Source organism: Haliotis rufescens, unplaced genomic scaffold, assembly GCF_023055435.1.
Source record: "Haliotis rufescens isolate VD_foot unplaced genomic scaffold, xgHalRufe1.0.p SCAF_3, whole genome shotgun sequence".
In the NCBI taxonomy this organism is placed as follows: domain Eukaryota; kingdom Metazoa; phylum Mollusca; class Gastropoda; order Lepetellida; family Haliotidae; genus Haliotis; species Haliotis rufescens.
The window spans coordinates 12,373,705-12,397,314 of record NW_025964001.1 but is presented as its reverse complement, the minus strand read 5'-3'; the positions used below and the strand labels follow the sequence as shown (position 1 = coordinate 12,397,314).

At 39.9% G+C, this 23,610-nt stretch overlaps 1 protein-coding gene across 4 annotated transcripts; it reads right to left on the bottom strand.

Moving 5' to 3' along the window:
* Positions 1-1,052: 1,052 nt before the first annotated feature.
* Positions 1,053-23,220, bottom strand: LOC124134788 (double zinc ribbon and ankyrin repeat-containing protein 1-like). Of its 4 annotated transcripts, XM_048403756.1 has the most exons (20): positions 23,152-23,220; positions 17,704-17,850; positions 13,939-14,086; positions 12,844-12,970; positions 12,382-12,478; positions 11,783-11,877; positions 11,185-11,297; positions 10,148-10,268; positions 9,629-9,838; positions 8,651-8,776; positions 8,386-8,504; positions 7,866-7,893; positions 6,586-6,784; positions 5,884-5,987; positions 5,042-5,216; positions 4,134-4,225; positions 3,559-3,639; positions 3,150-3,283; positions 2,444-2,518; positions 1,053-2,239 (listed from the first exon to the last, which is right to left on the bottom strand). In XM_048403756.1, exons 2-20 carry the CDS (start codon positions 17,810-17,812, stop codon positions 2,089-2,091), a joined length of 2,304 nt encoding a protein of 767 aa, XP_048259713.1. In that variant the 5' UTR covers positions 17,813-17,850; positions 23,152-23,220; the 3' UTR covers positions 1,053-2,088. The 4 variants fall into 4 exon arrangements, with proteins under 4 accessions (XP_048259713.1, XP_048259714.1, XP_048259715.1 ...); XM_048403757.1 differs by lacking the exons at positions 3,559-3,639; positions 23,152-23,220; XM_048403758.1 differs by lacking the exons at positions 13,939-14,086; positions 17,704-17,850; positions 23,152-23,220 and adding an exon at positions 13,781-13,815.
* Positions 23,221-23,610: the final 390 nt, after the last annotated feature.

Here is a 23,610-nt window from a genome sequence, read left to right as displayed (position 1 = left end):
CGTCTAAGGCGCCGCAATTCCCTGTGCAGGGTTGCGTCCCTTGGGCACGCCAGAAACCTATGATTGTGGGTTCGAATCCCGGTTCGCCCCGATTATGTTTCTAGGTTTGTCAGCACCATACCCGTGCTCGTGGGTTTCACCGAAGTGGTAAACGTCTGAAACCTGCATCACTTCGGGCTTTCCTCCCACATTAAGCTGACACGCCGCGATATAACTGGAATACTGTTAAAAGCGGCGTTAAACCCAACTGACTCACTCTAATAGTGTTAATATTTACTTTGACAAATGTCCATAGATATAAAAACCGAACTTCTGTTGGTAATGGACAAAACATTGATCTGAAGTGAGTTGAGCTGTAAGCTGTGACAGTGCCATTGTATCACTAGTTCAAGCCTGTCAAAAGCACAAAACAGAATTTACCCATTAGGAACAGGGATTATTGGTGTACTATGCTGACAGACTTTATTTTCACGATGCAGTTAGCGAAGCTACCCCACAGCCCCTATTGCCGGGGTAGAATAGGTCTTCAGCAACCCATACTTGCCGTAAAAGGCGACTATGCTTGTAAAAGGCGACTTACGGGATCGGGTGGTCAGGCTCGCTGACTTGGTTGATGCATGTCATCGATCCCAATTGCGTGGATCGATGCTCATGATATTAATCACTGGATTGTCTGGTCCAGACTCGATAATTTACAGACCGCTGTCATATAGCTGGAATATTGCTGAGTGCCGCGTTTAACAACCAACAAACCAAACCATAGCCCCTACATGTCAACAAACAGCAATACCAAGATATAACAGATGATTAGTGAGTGAGTGAGTGAGTATGGTTTTACGCCGCTTTTAGCAATATTCTAGCAATATCACGGCGGGGGACACCAGAAATGGGCTTCACACATTGTACCCATGTCGGGAATCGAACCCGGGTCTTCGGCGTGACGAGCGAACGCTTTAACCACTTGGCTACCCGACTGCCCCTAACAGATGATTAAAACCTTACTGTCCCTCAAGGGAATACACTAGCATTGAAAAGATCATTGTGAAACAAAATGCTAGAAAAAGTTTATTTCATGTTATCTGCTAAATAACTACAGAGTTCTAAGATAAAAAGCAATATATACTGGAGTCTGAAGGCTAGTTATGACAGGAACAATAAGTTTTCACATACTAAATATCACAGATAGGCCATAGTACGGGACGGAGTATCACAACACTAGGACACTACACATGGATTTTTAAACACTCATTTTACATTTGAACCAATAACAATTAACTTCTGAAGCATGTGAGTAAGTTTCAAACTAAACAATGCATCCTTTCTGACATATACATAAAATAAATAAGAGTTTCTAAACCATACTAGCAACATGGTCAAGCCTAGTAAAATGAATACAACATATTCAGTGCTATACACAATTAAGTTAAGATGGCAGTATTGTCATGGAATGACATACATGACTCAGAAGCACAAGTTCTGTATCTGAATGTGGCTTCATTGGTACCGGTAGGTGAAGTCTCAGTGCTTGATTATATAGCTGTTCATAGGTAAAATAAGTGATAGCTGTCATCATATTATGTACAAATATATTTATGTACCATGTAAATCTACCACAAAATCTATAAAAGGCTAAAAGGCAAAAACACTGCCCATCAGCAAATACATGAACTATTAAAATACTAGACTTCTTCAGTAAAACAAATGGATATTATGACCAGTGGTGGAACACTTTTTCACATTCACCATGTTCACTAATTATCTGCCCACTCACACAAAGTTTCATTGCCTGAGATCTAAAGTCTATATTTTCAGCCAAAGTCCATGAGGAATAATTTCTCAAGACTTTGTAAGAATCAGAATCATGATGTGTTCACTGTAAAAAAAATGCCACTAAAGAAAACAAATCTGTGATGGATAAAAATAAAAATTAAATTTGATAAATGCTGTACAGGTGTTTTTCATGGGCATTTCCTTCGACTGGCACTTGGTAATAAGGCAACAACTAGGCTCAATGGTTCAGAGATGAGGTACAGGACACCGAGGCAACACTGTAGGAGTGTCTACAGCAACTCTGGCCAGCCAGTTAGATTAACTTGTTCTCGGCTTGGTCATCTTATGGAGCTGAGATTGGCCAAGGGCTGAGGCAAACTTTGTGATGATAGAGTCATAGCCAGCTTTTGCTGCGAGATCATATGGTGTTTCTCCTCTCTCATTCTTCATGCTCTGGTCTGCCCCAAGACTGAAAATAACATCAAAGAAATATTAACCAAGAACATTTTTTATTTGATTCATGACAAATATTGTGTACATTTAGGATTTTGTAACTGCAATTAAAAAGTTAATAACCACTTAAAAGAAATAGTATTTTCTCTACAAATAATTCTTTAATAAATGTCAGTGATAGCAGTAGCAGAAGCCTCATTGGATATAAAGATTTACTTACTCCAGCAGTGTATCGATGACCTTGAGACCAGAAGGTCCAAGGTTCACAGATTCATGGAGAGCTGTGTTGCCTTTTCTGTTAGAAAGAAGAAACAGGTAGAGGCATTGTGGTAGGATGTCACTTCAAGGTATAATAAGCAAAATAACCCAACCTTGAACCGTAGCTATTAAAGATGAGTGGTGTAATGATACAGTGATTATTTTATCCCGATATGAGGCCAACGATGCAAAACATCGATTTACAGCCACAGTAATGCAATACATACGATACATTACATTACAAGGTATCTTAGTGTTAAAACACATGATGAATAACAGAAACTGTTAACAACCACTGGCATTTAAAAGCAAATAATTCAGTGTTGTGATTCAACTTTGACATTAAAGTACTGTATCGGGATACGAATCGTTTCACACTCATTGTATCGGGATACATATTGTATTGCAACCTCAAACCTAAAAAACCCATGGAGATTTCATTTCACCCTGAGAAAACCTATCTCAAAGTAAACTGTGGATCTAACGATTTTACTAAAATCCATCACCTATGATAAAATATAATTGAAAAAGTTATCCTAACAAAAAACTCAGTGACCAATGGATAAAAATTCACGACAATCTCTAATGACTTTATCCCATGTCATTTCAATATTTTTTCTGACAAGAGAAACACTGAAGTGAATATTTCTTGGACTGGGAAACCTTACATTGTTGAAGGTCCCTTCCTGTTGACATCAGCCCCTGCGTCAACCAGGACGGGGAGACAGTCTAGGTGACGATTCTTGGATGCAACATGGAGCACGGGAAGGCCGTTCTTGTTAACACAGCTTGGGTCTGCTCCCTAGCAACACAAGAGTAGTAACTAGTCATTATACACTGGCAATACACTGACTATATATTGGCTATACACTGGCTTTACACTGACTAAACACTGGCTTTACACTGACTATACACTCGCTGTGCACTACCAGACACAAGTCATCACAAATTTTAGAATAAATCTCCTTTGAGAAAATGTTATCACAGCAATACTGAAGTCATCAAAAGCAGGCAGGATATTTCAACATGCATCACATCATGTTTCTTGAGGATCAGTCTCTATCTCATGGATCATACCTCATCCAAGAGCTGCTGCACTTCACTTGGGGAACCATCACCATTAGCTCCGATTTCCTTCATCAGTTTGGAGTTAATGGGCTGCAAGAGAAGACATGCAACATGCAGGATGGAAGGATAAGGTGACAAGAACGAGGGTGAAATCATTACCAAATGGGGACACACTTTGAAATGTTATGTTTTTATTCCTATGTTAAAATTTCTAAAAGTCACTGTACAGAGCAAGTGGTTGAATATTGTTTTCAGCAACAGTCAGCAATATCGTGACATACTTTAAATAAGACCAACCAATGGTCGATAGCATGACAAACAATTCATACCAACACAATGATATTGTGAATCCCAATCTCCATACGTCCTGTACATTGACGTTTTCAACAAACAAATTTCAGTGATAGGGTTCTAGTATGACCTTACATCTACAAGGGCAAATGCACAAAGGTTGACTACATTTGTAAACATCTTAGCACATTAGTAATATCTAAGCCTTCATGCTGTTTCATTCTAATCATTCAAGCAAACAGGAAACATTTCATGCCAAAATTATGACTACGGCATCAAAGACATCCACTCACTGAGAGTTTAGGTCCTGTGTTTTTCTTCTTAGCTTTTGCTTTCTTAGTCGACTTCTTGTTGTTGGTTGTTCTGGCTGTGTCTTCTCCACTGTCTGTAAAACAAACACTCATATTGAAGCTGCACAAAATAAGTCTTGGTTCTCCAACATTGCCATCATCAGTGAAACATGTTCATGTCTTTCACACCTGGGTATATATTTTTTCATACTATTAAATATGAATAAGGCTCTCACCATGCAGCAATTATTTTCAAAATTAATTGTCTGAGAAGCAGATACTCATACTTAACTGCCTTATGTTATAGGAAGAAATTAGAAACACTAACAGCTAACATCAAGAGTGAGGGAGTTGAAATTTAATATTGCATCAGCATTTTTAGCCATACAGAGACGAGAACAAGCTGTTATATATACAAGTGCATCATAAATACAAAGTTATACTTAAAAACAAATTTGTCAACATTTTTACATAACAATATTTGATGCTTCTAATTGGCAAGGAACATTAATTGCAGCTTTTCTTGATGTTAGATATAGCCGTGTTTTAAGCAGTTGTAAATAAATATTGTTTACAACTGTTTAAAACACGGGCCATTTCTAACATCAAGAAAAGCTGCAATTAATCTTTCTTGCCAATTAGAAGCATCCAAGCACCACAACATCAATAGTTTAACCATTATCATGTTTTGTGAAATTCTCAATACTACTGCAGAGTAGAGAGTGAGAGTGTTTTCAAGCTGGTGATAGCAATATTCCAGTTATAACATGGGGCATACGGGAACGTAGGGATTCAAATCCAGGTCTTCGGCATAATGAGCAAAGGCTTTTACCAGTGGGCTACCGAACCGCTACAATTGCAGAGTAAGTCCTCTTTATACACCTGGGACAATGTCCTGTTGTAGTCCCTACCTTCTGATTCTGTGTTGTAGCTGTTGATGCTGTCCCTGTCAGTGTGCATACTGAGGTAGCCCTGGTGAGATACCCCAAGCTTCTTCCCCACAAATGGGTCTTTGTTTCCCCGCAGAGCAAACGTCAGGTTCAGGCTCAACTCATAGCCATCTTCTTGGATAGCACTTGTGATCAGCTAGAAAAACAGACCAGAGCTGAAAACAATGTCTCACCATACAAGTGAAGAATCACTCAAAGTACAGCAGATAGTGTAAAAGCAATTAATTGAGACAAATTCTGCAACAGAAACACTATGCATAACACTCAGAGACTTAAAAAAGAATTTGCTGAAAAAGGTTCATGGACAACATCAATTTCATATCAATGTGATAAGTGAGTGAGTGAGTTGGGTATAGAGCCGCTTTTAACAGTATTCCAGTTATATCACAGCGTGTCAGCTTAATGTAGGAGGAAAGCCCGAAGTGATGCAGGTCTCAGACGTTTACCACTTCGGTGAAACCCACAAGCACGGGTATGGTGCTGACAAACCTAGAAACATAATCGGGGTGAACCTGGATTCGAACCCACAATCATAGGTTTCTGGCGTGACCAAGGGACGCAACTCCAAAGCGAATCACGGCGCCTTAGACGACTGGGCCACCCGTGCCCCCTCAATGTGATAAGAGTATGCATGGCTAAACTAATATATCCTTGCTTCTGAGGCCATCCTGGAAACATATTTCTTAATCATGTCATACCCTTTCACAGCTTCTTACCAGCAGCAATACTTCAAAGCCTTTGCCCTGAAACCAAATCTAATCTTTCTTTCAGATATAAGATCATGAGAGTTCTGTTATGAGTACCTTGCCCATCTTGGGTTCTCCAATGAGAGCACGGAACTCAGCATCATTCTGGGCATGGGCTTTCAGATGCATACAGATGTGTTCAATCTGCCGACGCCAGTAACCTGAAACACAGACAGGAGCATGTCTTGTAAACATTGCTGGAACATCCTTGGCTACAACTGATGCAGAATCTGAGTCCTGCAGTTGAATAATAATCACTATTAGACTTTAAAAAAGAATAGAATGGCTTTTGAAATTAGTGTTTGGGGGGGTGGGGGATGTGGGGGTGTTCAAGCTAGTTCAAACTTTGTTTACAATCATGATGTTCTTAAGTATTGTAGCATTTAACTGCAAGGGTTGTGTGTTTGAAACACGGAATATTTAAGAATTTTTTTTAGGGGGGGGGGGGGGGGGGGGGGAAATGGAAACCAAAACAAAACATGCGGCACACTTTATGATGATGCAGGCAGTACCTGAGAAACAACACTATCAATTTCTAAGCCTTAGAACCACAGAGAACTAAGCTAACATTGTATGTGACCAAATGACATTACTGTCTGAGATGTCTCAGGTGCCCAAAATGCCTCCCAAAAAGTGCTCCAGCTACATCACACTTTTTAGCCAAATTCCATTGGAATAAGCGGTCACCAAACCATTTTGGCTTTGATTTAGTTGCCTGTTACTGGAACCGGGTCTTTCACCCAGGAATCTATGACTCACCCCTGCCTGGGCTGATGGCAGTGAGCAATGGCCGCCTGTCTCTCATCTGCTTCTCCAGGGCAACTTTCTCCTCCTCTATCTCCTTCTGTTTCTCAATCCCACGCTTGGATGGGTAGAACAGCCCCACGGTCTGACAGGCCACAGTGGTCATTGGCTTGGGGGTGCTAGCCACAGGGAAACTCACGGGCAGCCATTTGGACTGATTGAAACAAAGGGGATCTCATACATCACAATGCTTACAATCACATGTCTGTTGATATGCTGTTAATACACTAGCTGCAATCTGCATTCCTAAATTAATTTTTATTACATCAGTTGTAATTTACATGTCATTCATAGTGAGAGTGAGTGAGTACGGTTTTACGCCCCTTTTAGCAATATTCCAGCAATATCACGGCGGGGGACACCAGAAACATTTTACCCGTGTCGGGAATCAAACACGGGTCTTCCGTGTGACGAGCAAACGCTTAAACCACTAGGCTACCCGACCGCCCCTCATTCATAGTGAAGTCCAATAACGGAACAGAACTGATTGCAGATAAATCAGCAGATGTTATTACATTGATTGAAGGATTTCATTATTATAACAATAACAACCACAACAACAATAAGAATAATAGGCTATTTATATTGCACATATTTCCACACCACTCAGGGGCAAGCTCAAAGTGCTATTATTACCCCGGTCAACGGATCAATGTGCACTCAAGAACCATTCTCAGCTCCCTGGGTAGTATACAACCCAAGCTGCCTGTTAGGAGCTAGAAGGTTAACAACAACTCATCCTACCGGGTACCCATTCACTGCTGAGTGAACAGACACACATTTTGAACAAAGTGACTTGCCCAAGGAGATGCCACATGTGTTACATGTGCTTCAGTGGGGCAGGACCGAAGCCCTAGAAACTCTCAGGGGCAAAGCCGCCAAAATGTGGTGACCCATCCAAGGACATTCCGCAACCGACATTGCTGAACTTCACCTGATTTTGTGACCTGTGAGCTGTGCACAGGACCATGTGCCACCACTCTCTTGAGGAGAATGAGTGAGAATTGTGAGTGAGTGAGTGGCTCGGGTTTAACACTGTTATATCCTAGCTTGTTAGCATTATATGGGAGGAAAGCTCAAACTGGCATAGACCATAGATGTTTGCCACATAGGTCCATTCAAGAGAGGAACATCTAGATCAGTATGAAACCCTGACTTCAGCTAGTCTGCTCTGTATATTGTCTGTAGTATATGTAAATATAAATTAAGTCTGAGATAGGTGGTGGAGTACTCACATCACCTGATCCGCCAGAAGGGTTCTTTCTGAAATAAAAATCAGACAAATGGTCAATATTAGAGTTATATCATATATATCTATAGACCCTTCTTTCAGATATAATGTCGACCGCCTCCATGGTCTAGTGGTAGAGCGTTCGCCCGGAAAGCAGAAGGTCTGGGGTTCGATCCCCGGCCCCGGCATACCAAAAGATGTTAAAAAATGTTGTTACACTGTCTGACGCTCGGCAATAAGAGGCTAAAACAAGGACTGGTCGGTTCGGAGTCAGTATACTGTGTCTGAATGGGGTATTCATGTTAAACTGCAGCATGGTATCTCAGTGAGCTAGCACTATAAATCAGCATCAGGCCGGACTAGTACAAACAGCCACACAAACAACACATACACGTGCATGCATGTCGCTATATAAGTGCAATAATCTTGGACGCGACGTTAAACCCCATTTCACCTCACCTCAGAAATAATGTCACACTTACAAATGCAATAAATGAACTTTGTGATTTTGAAACAACCCCTACCTGTACTCTGTCCTGACGGGGGCATCCATTTTTACACCACATGACCCACAGAAAGTAGAGTAAGGGTGGTTGTTGGCCAGGCACTGAGAGCACACCATGGCACTTGTTGGCTGGCTTGGCTGAATAAAAGCAGTACAAGAATATTTTTAATAATATTTCACATGTTATTAATGTGATCAATCAATCATTAATCGTTTTTTTCATTTCATATAACTAAATTATGACACAAGACACTTCTAAGTAACTAGTGTTGTTCTATCCCTACCTTTGTGCCACACCAGTCACAGAAGCGGGCATCTCCGTTGTTGACACGACCACACTTGTTACATGTCACATGACGCTTGTCAGGGTTGACAATCGGAGGGGCAGATCTCCCACTCAGGATGGCAGTCTGACAAATAGAAAAGTTGACCAATCAAAGAAGGAAAAGAAAAAAAAGAGGCAAAAACAATGAGTGTGTATCATACAGATTTTATGAAACTTGTCAGAAATTGTGCATCAGACTTATGTTCAGAAAGGATCAATAAGACTGATACATTCAAAGGAGTGAAGTTTGTTTTGCACCTCAGTTTGCAATATTCTAGCAATTTCACAGCAGTTTATTAGAGCTGGGACGGTTAACTCAGGCACTCGGGTACTCGGGTCGGGTGGGTACTGAGTTGAACCCGGGTACCCACAGGACTACTTTGACCCGTGGTTAGTCACGTGATATATTGCTTAATGAAAAAATAATCAAAAACTCTATTACACTATAGGTCACTAATGTTCCAATTTCTTCATTCGGACTTTTATATGTTTGAATAAAGATAAAACTTCATGCAGTAAACTTCAGTGAATGCCTGACCAGATCATTTTACACGTTATCCAAATACATTTGGCCAGGGCTACGGTCAAACTTTTCCAAATCGGACAGTTTGTACCCCTCTCTTGATATCTACAGTGGGTACCTGGGTAGGGTCAGGTAATAGGGTGGTGGGTACCCGGGTATTAAATTTGGACTCGTCCCAGCCCTACATTCAATACAATGAAAATCTTGGCCAGGCAAATTAGGGAATGATAGTACGAGCATGAGCAACGATTCATACTGTTGGGATAGACTGACACACAATCGACACGTGGTGGCACCCGATTATTATCTTAATTGACTCTAACAATCAAGAGGTACTGGTGACCTTTTCTGTCCTGGACACCCAGAGAGGATTCAAGTTACAATCTCTATGTATGTAGACATGTAGACACTAACCTGCTGTGCTGTGGTCGGCAGCCTGCTGTCACATGTTATACACAGCACAAGGTTGCTGGGGTTGGCCGTACCACACAGAGTGCAGATTAGACGGTCTGACAGCTTGACACTGGCCTGGGGTCGGTTCTGGACGGGTATCGGACCCTCACACACCACACACGTCTCAGTGTTGAAGGGCACCATGGACTTGCAGTACACACACATTCCCATCTGAAATAGTTGCCCACAGTATGAACAAGCTACAGAGTAACATCTCAAAGATCTATAGGTAATGGTCATACTGATTTTTTGGATATATTTTTCAACAATTTAAAACAGTTTTTATCTCCCCTTCCCCCCCCCCCCCCCCCCCCCCCCCCCCAAAAAAAAGAAAGAAAATGATTTTGATTTTCCATTCCATTCCCCAAAATCATTTCATATATCCACTATTACTTAGAAGAATATCACTTCTGATACTGGAACGTCATACTGTCACAGTTACAATCTGCCATCTAGCATGCAATGTTAAACCGGTCTGACCTGTCCAGGCTCCGGTGGTGCTATTCTGTGGGTCTGTGGGATGGGAGGGACAGGCTGACCACAAGTTGTACAGAATCTAGCATAGGGGTCAGATGGACGGTCAGCAAAACAGTAGATACACCTGAAATAGAGGCAGTAGGATGTGAAGCCAACAGGCATCAGCTGGGACACAGATCATACCCCACATCTCCAGCACATCTTGTTAATAAGGTAAGGCTGTTCTGTTAATAACAATGGTGATCAAGAAATTAATTTAATTAAAATCAGATCTTGGTGCTCGCTTCCACAACACAAAGATCCGAGGACATCTCACAGAACAATCTTTGTGCTTTATGGCACTAGTTTCACACCGGCAACTTCCATTCCAGACTACACTTTAAAAATGTTTCGACAAGGTTCTCGATTGAAAAATTGAAAACTGATCAAAAAGAAAATGGAAGGTTTAATAGGTAACATGATTGTATGACAGTACTTCCCAAAGGCGATTGAAATTGAAAGTTTCTTCCGTTTCAAATCTTTATCCCATTAAAGACAGAGATAAACAATGATTTTGCCGAAATCATCTGTATAGCCAGTAACCAGTCTTTTCAGAACACCCTGTGTTAACCTTTATGAGGTTTCATGATAAGAAAACACAGTCTGACTGTTAATTTCCTGATCTGGTAAGCAAATCTCTGACTGGTCAGCTGAAAGATTGTTCAGACCCGAAATAGGATGTTCACCAATCTTTGTCTAGCGGTAGTGAGAAGTCCTGATTTTAATGAGATTGTCAAGAAACTGAAATCAATTTAGTGTTAAATCTCCATGTTGGTAGAAAGTTAATGAATTGGGTTTAACATTTCTTTTGGAAGTATTTCAGTGACAAAACAGCAACAAGTGAATCAACTTGCTGACATTACCACTATGATGAAACTCCTTTTATCAGTGACTGAGAGCGCTAGAAAGTAAGATGCTACCTTTCATAGAACAGGACGGAATAGTTCAAACCAATATCAACAAACATATGTGTAAATTGTCTCTGGTAAATCACCACCTACTTGAGGAAGTCTGTTTCTCTCTGCAGCCTCATGGCCTGAGTGGTGTTGTCGGGCAGACGTCTCTCAGACCGCCGGGTATCAGAGCCTCCGTACTCACCCGAGTGGTCAAATGTCTGAAGCAGTTTAAGAATTATTTGTCATGAACTGGTATCTTGAAACTCCAACCAATGGTTTTACCAGGTGCAACATTCAAGTATGTAATACCTTTGGGCAATTTTTAACTTTTTGAGAATAATAATTGCATTTGTTTCTGAATGTGTGAAATGAAAAAGATTCTTCTAACCTCTTGCGTTCTCGTAAATGTGACCATCCAAGTTATCATCCATTCTATTCTGTTTAATATCGAGAACCTATTCACAATCATGGTCTTATTTTTCGGAAGTGACATCACCATCTCTCTTATCCCAAACGCTGCAGTTTTCTTTGCTCTTGTGCCTCATTTCATTTAGATCGCTATTTATAGCATCATGTCATTCAGATCAGGACCACAACAGAGCTGTGGTGATGAACGAGGCTAGCGGATTTATCATGATGCAATGGAGATATCATATACTGGACAATCAAGGTTTCCAAACTACAGGTGCCAGGTAATACTAACCACTGTTCCCCGCTCAGACATATTTCCTCGGCGAGAGTTGAGAAATCTGGGTCCAGTCCCTGGCCGCCTGTGTGAGCTTCCTCCAACTGACATATCTACAACACAGAAACATAGCTTTGTTAAACACAGAAGGCATTGTCCCAATCTCATTAAAATCAGATCTTATATCTCGCTACCGCTAAACAAAGATCAGAGGACATCCCATTACGAGTCATGTCAGAACGACCTTTCGCGAATTTTGACCGACCAATGAAATGACTGACAAGAAGTCTACATAAGCCAATCAGAAGGCAGCTTTCTCAAGCATTACAACACTAGTTTCAAACTGGCGACTACGCTTCGAAACATATTTTGACATATTCTCGATTCTCGATTGGTTGGATGAAAGGTCATTCTGACGTTCTGACCCCTAATGGGATGTCCTCAGATCTTTGTTTAGCGGTAGCGAGTACAAAGATCTGATTTTAATGAGATTGGCATTGTCCATAAAACCTGTGCATGCATCACTGACACTTTTATCCCTTTACTTCATCATTCTGCACAAAAAAGAAATCACACCTTAAAAACCTTACCATCTAAACATCTAACAATCAACCCACCTGCCATCATTTGCTGTGTCTGCTTCATGGTTGAGACGTCAGTCCAGGCAGATCGTGATGAAGTTGCCAGCTTAGTTGTTGCTCGCCTCACATCAAGCTGCAGATAGGATTATTCGGTATATTCTCCATAGAGTAGTCACACACTTTACTCATGTTGACTTTAAACCATCAAATCGAAACTTAACACTGCATCAGTGTAAAAAGCTTTCGAAAATAAATTTGGCTGACAGATGCTACAATAATTTTGCAATGTCAGAACAAAATTAATATTCATATTTTACCAAACATTGAACACACTCTTCATTGCTCATAGAGCAAGTGAGGAACTGAGTTGGTTTTACACTCTTAGCCATGATGGCGGACTTTCTCACACTGTACCTATGTTGTGAATTGAACACTATGTAACCACTAGGTGCCCAACTACACCATGCAGAATAAAAGAGAGAATGTAGCCAATGATACCTTTGATTGCTCCTTCTCCCACTGTTCTTGAAAGCCAAGGTCATCATCTGTGGGCTCCAGAGCAGGGGGGGGAACATATTCCACATCAAATACCTTCGTGACTACACTGCTCTCTCTCAACCCATCCCTGGAAATACAGACACATATGACTACGGTTGTTCTTATCTTTCAGTTACAGTTAACAAACTGTTAGTAGAGATAACTTAGCTATCAAGAGTCAACATGTAAAGAAAAATGTTCGGAAAATGTGTCATATTTTTAAGGTTGAGGATAAAGCTTTAGTCTGATGAAATAATATTAGCACTACCTCCAAGCCACTGAAGGTTTGTGCAATTTTGAAATCCAGACGAAGAGTGGGCCCAAGGTAATGCATGCTGTACTCACCTAGACACAGCCACTGCCTTCAGTGTTTGTTTCCCTGGAGGAAGGGTGAAGGGCCCACGGTACTGCATGATGTACTTACCTAGACAGAGCCACTGCCTTCAGTGTTCGTTTCCCCGGATGAAGAGTGAGGGGCCCACGGTACTGCATGATGTACTCACCTAGACACAGCCACTGCCTTCAGTGTTTGTTTCTGCGGTGGAAGGGTGAAGGGCTCATGGTACTGCATGATGTACTCACCTAGACACAGCCACTGCCTTCAGTGTTTGATTCCCTGGAGGAAGGGTGAAGGGCCCACGGTACTGCATGATGTACTCACCTAGACACAGCCACTGCCTTCAGTGTTTGTTTCCCCAGAAGAAGGGTGAAGGGCCCACGGTACTGCATGATGTACTCACCTAGACACAGCCACTGCCTTCAGTGTTTGTTTCCCCGAATGAAGAGTGAAAGGTCCACAGTACTGCATGATGTACTCACCTAGACACAGTCACTGCCTTCAGTGTTTGTTTCCCCAGAGGAAGGGTGAAGGGCCCACAGTTCTGCATGATGTACTCACCTAGACACAGCCACTGCCTTCAGTGTTTGTTTCCCCGGAGAAAGAGTGAAGGGCCCACAGTTCTGCATGATGTACTCACCTAGACACAGCCACTGCCTTCAGTGTTTGTTTCCCTGGAGGTAAATTGAAGGGCTCATGATACTGCAAGATGTACTCACCTAGACACAGCCACTGCCTTCAGTGTTTGTTTCCCAGGAGGTAGGGTGAAGGGCCCACGGTACTGCATTGTACACTTCTCCCCCATCTTCTGGAAGGGGTTAGGTCTGGTGCCATTGATTGTGTAATGAATATCGGTATCTCTGGTTTCTGAAGAGCAAAATGAGGAATAAATGTCAATTCCTAAAATTGTCAACACTTAGATCATGTAGACTGAGTCATACAAAAGCATATTTGAAATGTGTTTTTTAACACTGCACTCTAGCTAAATGACAACCTGTATGTAAATAACCAAGTATGGATCACACAAACCAGTGACTGATACCACGAGCAATGTCCCATGCTGTTGGGGTATTTTATTGGTGTAAGCAAAGAATAGGTTGCTGGGGACCTATAGTTTTAGCCTTAATCTCCTGGGTACTGATGTTATTACTTACAATCAGACTAGCTACCCTGAAAGTATTGATGCATTTGCTATACTGGTGAGGACTATAAGGAGTTTGGATGAGGAACTGTGTACACACAGAACACTGATGTCACCAACACTGGTACATCAAAGAAAGGGGGTAGCAATAAATACAACACACTTTGTATGATTTAAAGCACATAGAGACTGAAGGTTTCAAAAAGCTTCAAATCACTGCATCTGAAAACTACAATTGGATTCCTTCTTTCAGTGGCATTTAGAAGTTGGTGTGATGAAGAAAGATAAGTTCTATGGATGAACAACTTCTTTATTACAATTAGTGTGACGTTTCAGTGTAGATCCTAACACCTTTATCAAGCATCACTTGCTTGATAAAGGTGTTAGGATCTACACCGAAACGTTGCACTAATCACTGCTAATTGTAATAAAGAAGTTGTTCATCCATAGAACTTGTCTTTCTTCAATAGGATTAGTCAGGAAGTTATTCACCACTGCACCTTGCCTAGTCCAGGGATCAATTTGATTGGCCAGTTATTTTAAGAAATGAACCAGGTTTATTTGGCAATGGTTTATGAAACATTCAGGATTCAGGACACACAGGAGTAACATGAGTATACAAGGTATATGTTATTCTGAATAATTGAAAACAATCATAAGCTTGTGAAAACAAACTGGGACAGCAGTGGTAATCTCCGGATAACACTTTAATGAAGATGCCCCTATTTTACCAGTAGGATGTTTAATTATGTCGTAATCATATGGATCACATTAGTTGAAGTTATACATATGTCAATCAAGCACATTTTATTTTGAATTAACCACAGACAAATGTGAAAGACACATGTTGTGGGTACAGGTATTGATTTAGTGTCATCCGCACCCACAGATGTATTGTAAATCATTAAGCAGCAACAAAAGAGACTATTGTTGTCAGTGAATCTCCTAATGACCATCCAGGAGCGACACAAGCTGGGGCACAGATCAATAATGTAAGACATCGTGTCTGCTGAGGCTGGTGTGTGTACATGACACACACTGATATGGTCAAGTAAAGGTAGCTGGACTCCATGTGGAAAACAATAGCACAAACATGATACGCAGTGGCATGGCAATAGTTTATAGTGTCCATGTAAAGCTAGGCTTGGCACCATGTGTTCACCATCATTGAGATTTACAGATATTACCTAAGCAGGGATAATTCTAAGGTGGGGCTTTGTGCTTTTAGCCCCTAAATTTGAAAAAGGCCAACATTTTCAAATACAATTAGGCATTATAACATTATGCTGTGTGGGCAAGTGTGGTGTACCTCTGGAATATTTGAAATTTTCACATAGAAGACCCATGCCAGAAAATTCTTAGAGAGAATCCTGGGCCCACTTGCACAAAGCGATCTTAGCGCTATGACTATTGTAAGCCTATGTTAAAGCATGGGAGTTATGATCATCTTAGCGATAAGATCGCTTTGTGCAAGTGGGCCCTGGCCTAAGCATTGCTTAGGTGATGGTTTAATACATGTTGGCTCCTAAACTGACCAACATTGTTTCAATAAGGGAACATCCTTCTGTATACATGGTACATTCTAGCAATGTTGCTAAAATACACTAACGTGAAACCTTCAAGTCTTTGAATGACCTATAGAAGTGATACACATGAGGTAAAAAATTTAAAGATGTAAACTCCTTTATTAAGAGAAACCAACGTTTCGGAATATATACTTACTCCTTCATCACTTGAAGGAATAAGTTTATAATCCAAAACATTGTGTTCCTCATAATAAAGAGGTTGACATCCATAAATTCTCTTCCATATGGTGAAACCTTGTTAACGAAATGTCATCAGGACCATAAAAAATATGTCAACATGATCTAGTTACAGTAGAACATGGACATAACGACTACAAGGGACCGAAAAATCAGTTTGTTATATACGTTTTAGCTCGGAAACGTCGGCCATCTTAGCTGAAACAAAACACAATACACATACAAGTTTATACATGTTTCCTCCCGCACCTACCAGTGATTCATTTAAAAAGTACCCAAGGATACAATTTCATAACATTTTGATACAATAGTCGGAAGAAATTTTATCTGAAATTATAACTTTATCAGAATAACATATTCCAATATCGTGTTATTTTAGTTACAGCTTTCACTATATATATCTAAAATTATAAGAACCATAAGAATAGCACTTTGGTGCAGGTGATTGCTATTGGAATATGGGATATTTTTACGTATGAAACAATTTGACCAGTCACCATAGGGACTTCCTGCGCTACATGTATTTCGATTGCGAAAACCTTATGTTGACATTTAATAGTCAAACTGCCTCAAATATGACTTTTAACGAGTCAAAGTATGGCATTTATGATATACAGACAAGATAAGTCCAATTACATGGACAGGTAAGATTAACATAATGCAAAGTTAACAAGACTGAATCGTCACCAGTGACTGTGTTGTTTCGCTGCTGATTGTGTACAGCCAATTGTCAGTGACACTTGACACGGAGTGAGATTTCTCAGTTTGCTATACGCGTCACTAATATTTAGCGTCAATAATATTTGGGCTTGTTGGGGATCAGATATCAGTTCGCTATGTCTGTGAGTTCACTGTAGAGAGTTCATTATGTTTGTAAATTTATATGATAATATATATAGGAGATAAATTGCGGATTTTTAACAATTCGTTGTATCCGTTTGTTTGCTCTATCCGTGTTCGTTATATCCGTGTTCTACTGTTTCTGTATGCACACCAAAAAAGCAGAGTGCAAAATAGGATTCTGTCTGGGCCATAAATTACAGTCTGTAATTTTATCCACTATAGTCTTAAATCTGTTCAGCCTCGTAAGCTTAGCTAATAATAGCCAATATAATAACACTAAAATCTACTGAAAATGATGTTAAGAGACACATTTGGGCTTGTAGACTTCAAAGTTTTTGGCACAGATTCAAGTTATATCACCTTAAACAATATATTCAGTTAATGAAGATTCACTGTATATTCATTCCAGGATGGAAACAAATAAAGTAAGCAAACCCACATTCCGACAGCAAATGGAAAAGTGACTAAATGTCAACCCCACTCCCCTGCCTAAAAAATGTTAATGTTTTCAGTCGACCATAAAATTACCTTCTGAAGTTACCTATTTCTTAACATGTCCTACATGTTCTTCCTTATTTACAAATGATCCTTAGAATTTATTTAATTATCCAATACATTATTCATGAACACATTACTTGGCACTTTTGCACAAAACTTGAAACATTTGAGAATAGGCTTCATGGAAATGAGTGAACATTCCCAGCACAGCACTACATGATGAAAATGAAAGGACTCACCTGTTCTGACTTCTATCTTGGTAGCAGAGTCTATGGAGAGTTTGGACCTCCCTGGCACCGGTGCCCGGAGGGGGATGATGGTTGGTACGATGATGGAGCCTGCAGTCATGATGAAGGTAGAAAGGCACTACACCACCAAACCTACGTCTGAAATAAGTCACACTATAAAGTATCCAAAAACATATGCATGGTTATGATGAAACATGTTAACATCCATCTTTTTGTTCTGAAAAAATATATCAAAGACTAAAATTATGAAACATGTTAAATGATATTCATTTCATACTCTACTGTATTGGTAGATCTTTTATGCCTAAAATGACTGACTAAGAGATGAAAAGAAGATAATAATAAAAATACTAAGTACATGTGTATATGACAAAACACATGAAACTGTCTCACAACAACACTTGCTTCTGTTTGCCACTGGGAATCGCTGCAGCCAAACCAGGGTTGAATTAATCAAACAGTTAGATTGCAGAGATAACAGGAGCAAATGATGATGAATAATTCACTGCCATCCAAATATACTCAAGGATGGAGCCAAATCTTGTGCAGCTGCTGTAGATTTCTACTTTGGGCCAGAAAGAAAATATGTGTGTTTCCTATTTAACATTTTTAAGTCCATCAAAAAATATTGTTGGTTTTTGTTTTTTTGTTTTTTTCACTTTTCTCTCTTTAACAGAAGTTACAGAACATGCTGACTGGTTCACAAATTGCCTGTAGTGAAGTGCAACAAATTTACGCAAGTGGCATAAAATCCTGAGGGTTATATGTGACAAAACCTATGCTGCAACTCGATGAAGATGAGAGGAAAAGGGCTTAAGGTCGGGACTTCAGACTGAAGTTGAAAAACAGGAAACAGAGTTTGTCTTTTGTTTTACCCAATAATACCAAGAAACAGCTGACTTTGAAACTGGTTCTGGTTCATGATTGTTTATGAATTCCAGTAATCCTTTTCACAAATTTACATTTCTCTAACACTACCTACAACAAAACACCTCACCACAAACTTGAACTGTAATCCATAAGGAGACAAATACAATAAGAGTGCGTGAGTAAGTTAGGTTTTATGCTGCTTTCACCAATTTATTCCAGGAATATGCCTCATGGCAGGGGACACAAGACATGGGCTCTACACATTGTATCCAACTACCCATGTGCAGGGAAACGAACCTGGGCCTTTGGCATGATGAGCACACTCTTTAACCACTAGGCTACCACACCGCCTCCCAAATACCAAAAGAAGCAATCTTTAACAGTAAACTAAGATTTCTGCAGCTGTGAACATTTCATTTCAAGTTGTTATTCTGACATGGATCACTTAATACAAACAAGACCTAAAGACTTGTGATATATCTGAATCTGTAGTATATAAAACTCAGTTGGGAAATGTAAATACTAACAAGCAGAAGCAGTTCGTTTGTGAGAGGATTAACTGAATATGAAAATCATGATGATAAATGTTCACTCTTTTGAAAACACCTATCACTTGTACAAAGCAATCCATGTCAGTCACCTTTTGAATGTGATACATGACATACGGGACAGAAGTGAATTTGTAACAGTGTTCAGTGAAGCGTAACAATCTTCACTCTGGTGAGGTGAGATTATTGAACTCACGTAGCGATGTGCATGCATGTGTGGCTGCTTGTACTAGTCCTGACTTTTGCTGGTTTTATAGAACATCCTGAATATTCCAGCTATATGACGGCGGTCTGTAAATAATCGAGTCTGGACCAGACAATCCAGTGATTGACATCATGAGCATCGATCAACGCAGTTGGGATACAATGACATGCATCAACCAAGTCAGTGAACCCAACTACCCGATCCCATTAGTCACCTCTTATGACAAGCATAGTCACCTTTTACGGCATGCATGAGATGCTAAAGACCTATTCTACCCCCAACATCCTGAGGCAAGGGAGTTAACTGACTATAAAATTATAGCTATTACGATTTATGTCCCTTCTATGTCCTATTGAGCAATTAGATTCCACCTCTCATATCACTTGCATTTAATTAAAACAAAATGGCAGTGGCCAGTCAAGAGGTGTGTTGCAAACAGCGAAGTGATTCGCCTTACAACAGGGCACTAACTTTCAGCCACATGCAATCGCACCAATCGCTGGCTGAGGTCACTTCGTTTTCAAACCAAAATGGCGGCTGACTGAGATTTTAATTTGACAGCTGAGCAAGAAATTCTTGACTGGACCACCTAGGAAATGGGCGAAGTCAGCTAACATCCCAGCAACCCCAATCTGCTACACATCTTCAAAGTAGTCATCAATAGTCGTAAAGTCATCAGCTCGTCATCAAGGCTCTTCTATTACATTCTTTATTTTGGCAAGGCAACTAGGCAGAAGTACAAGTGCCTCGAGCTGTTACTGACCCCGGTGTGAGATATTAATTTGCTTACTCTAAGCAATTTGTGGCTTGCAACACGCATACGATGATCTGATCAATAATCAAGATCTGTATTGTAATAAAACTGGTCTTACCTCACGAAGTGCAGAAAATCACTTGAGCACCTTGATAAAAAACATGGAAAGATTTTTTAAAAATCCTTCAATGCCCAGTGGACGGTGAACCAGATGTTTCCCTACACGGACTATGTACAGACACGATAGCCAAAATATAACTCCAAAATATTCCTGCCTAGTTTGGGAAGGCGGACATTTATAGTCAGTTAACTCCCTTGCCTTAGGAAGATGGCTTTCTAGTGCTAACCCCTTGAGATACCATGCAGAAGTTGAACATGGAAAGCTGACTAGTCCTTGTTTGATCCCTTTAAAGTGCCAGACAGGGGAACAACAAGTACAATCTTTTTTTAACATCTTTTGGTATGACAATGCCAGACGATCAAACCACCGACCTTCCGTTCTTGGAGCTGATGCTACATCCACGAAGGTGGTCCTTCTCCCTGGAAGTTAATAGCACCATAGCACATCAGTGCTGGCCAAAGACTACACATGACAGTGTCTATTCAGTGCCACATTATCACCTTTTTTTTTCAAACTATTTAATGTTTTCATGTTTTATATAAAGATTTTCAGAGTCATAATTATAAGCTTCTTTCATTATCAAGTGTATCTCTATTCTATTATGATGAATACCCCAGATCCATGAACTACATATTGAGTCAGATTTTGAATGACACAGTGCTAAACTAGCTGTTAGGGCTGGGACGGGTCCAAATTTACTACCCGGGTACCCTCCACCCTATTACCCGACCCTACCCGGGTACCCGCTGTATATATTTAGAGATAGGTACAAATTGTCCAATTTGGAAAAGTTTGACCGTAGCCCTGGCAAAATGTATTTAGATACACATGTAAGACGATCCGGTCATGCATACACTGAAGTTTAATGCATGCAGTTTTATCTTTATTCAAACATATAAAAGTCAGAAGGAATGGGTGCATTGTCAGAAAGAAATGGGATATTAGTGATGTATAGTGTAACCATAGAGTTTTAGATAATTTTTGTCATTAAACAATATATATCACGTGACTAACCACGGGTCCGGGTAGTCCTGTGGGTACCCGGGTCCTACTCAGGACCCACCCGACCCGGGTTACCCGTCCCAGCCCTACTAGCTGTCCTATCAAATTAAACTCATGTCTGAAGGAAATTCTGTGGAAAGTTACTGATAGTAAGTTGTACACCACTTTTCAAATGAATCTGTGGTGGCAAATGGGTTCTTACCACAATAGAATGTAAATCCATCGAGGATAAGGAAATAAATCCAAGTAAGTTATTTACTTGGCTACCTAAATGTTTTGATAGAAGGGGTGACATTTGTTCTGGTAACATGAGATATTGCTGTGTAGAACTTTGTTCAAACTAGACTGTGAACCTTGAAATTCATCAAGCAAGAATGACACCAGAAGCTATCATAACGACTAGCAGTTAGGGGACTCCAGGCCAAAACAACGTCCCCAGTCAACTGATCTTGAAATACTTCGTGCTGAGATGAACTAATTCAGGAAGTAACTGAAAAGTAAGATCTTCAGTAAAAGATCCCATCCAAGCTTGAAAATTGCAAACCCAGACTGGGTTAATTGGTCTGCCATAAAATACACAAAGTTATATCAAAATATACATGCTGCCCTATGAAGACATGAATATTAATGGATATTAACAACATCATGTTTAGTATTTCCAATAATGTTTCATGGCTACTCCTTGTCACCGTACTTCATGTTAAAATCATGAAATATTTTTTTCTAAATACAGCATGATACTTCAATACAAGTCATACTCTTTGTACTATCCAGTCAGCCATGTGCATTACTGTTTGATCTTTCAGAATAATGCCATGGATTCACATTTTATTTCCTGGCAGTGAATAGCTGCAAGATTGCTGATGTGGCATATTAAAGCAAGATCTTTGGCTATCAGTTGACGAATAATATTCAGTGTTAGAAATTGGTACTAGTCCTATAGTCCTTGCCAAACTGCCCAATAGTTAAGGTATCATAAGGACTAGAAGAAATTTGCCCTTTTTAAGGGTTTTGCTAGATCTATATGTTAGCATTATAAGGACTAGTGGTCTAAAACTGTTAGTTTTTAACGCTGATATTAGAGTTAATTAGAGGTTAAGTATCATGTAACAGTGCTAGAGCAGTGTTGGCTGTACCCAGACACTTAATGGACATTTATCAATGCAACCCATCTGCACCATACCTCAAAATGCTTGACTGTTTTGTTTTTTAAATCAAAGTAACATCAGTAGATTCTAAATAAATATCAGGGAAATGCAACAACACTATATATAGCTTTACAGCGTTAGAAATTGGCACTAGTCCTGTAGTCCTTTCCAAACTGCCTGATAGTTAAGGTATCATAAGAACTAGTAGAAATTTGCAATTTTTAAGGGTTTTGCACAGTATATGTTATCATTATAAGGACTAGTGGACTAAAAATGTTAGTTTCTACCAGTGTTGCATGAAACGAAAATGACAACCAGCATGCCATTCAGCAGTAGTCTATTCTGATGTATATTGTGAAATACTTGTCAACCACATCCTTTGTTTACATTTGTTTTGGGTCAACATCACTAATCTGTTCACGCAAATATTGATATTAGCCTTATGAAAATGATACCGTCTCTTTGGTGACAAAATTTGTCATCACCATACTGATATAACTCAAACTGCTGAGAATGTTCAAAATGCTGTCTTGGCATAAACAGTCATCCAGGCATGAAGCATCACAAATGTGCTAACGCGATGCTAATGAACGGCCATCTAGGTGACAACGGTCGGGGACAACCGGGAATACACACCTGCAACAACACCCTCTTTGATCTTCGTGCGAAGGTAAAATGGGTAATATATAGTTTATAAACGGCTTATCAGCAGTGACAGTGAAAGAATTCACATGTCCATTTGTAAAAATTGAATCGAACGCTTATCTATAAGAACATATTCGATAAATTACCTGTCAAATCGAACCGAGCACCTTGCTTGGGCATGTAGCAACACGGACGTAAGCGTCCTAGATACTGAATGAAAGAAGCATTTTCATTGGTGGAACAGGGGAAGTAATAATGTAGAAAACTATGCATTCGTTGACCGCTAAAACATGTTTTGGTTTGGTTGATTAACATGGAACGGAGGAATACAACTAAGGTTAAGTTTCTATTAAATGGTCTCTGGTTTTACCGACACACTGACAAAACATTTTAATCATATTTTGTAGTGCAATTATAAATCAAAAGCTGATTTCTTTAAATTTGTATAAGATATAAATGTTTTTTATGTATTCTTTTTTGTTCATTACTTTTGTTTATTACTGTTTATTTCTTGCGATGATAGTGAGTCATAAGGATACTTGATCGTCCATCAAAAATTATCATCGGAAGGTCCCGAGACAAGGCGTTTATTAAAGGTAACTGTT

Excerpts from the sequence above, each read along its gene's own strand:
- LOC124134788 (XM_048403756.1), bottom strand. The coding sequence starts at position 17,812 with ATGACTGCAGGCTCCATCATCGTACCAACCATCATCCCCCTCCGGGCA. Across the intron at positions 12,971-13,938 it reads AAGGCAGTGGCTGTGTCTAG|GGATGGGTTGAGAGAGAGCA; the intron begins GTGAGTACATCT and ends CTGTATTTCCAG. Across the intron at positions 11,878-12,381 it reads GACACAGCAAATGATGGCAG|ATATGTCAGTTGGAGGAAGC; the intron begins GTGGGTTGATTG and ends TCTGTGTTGTAG.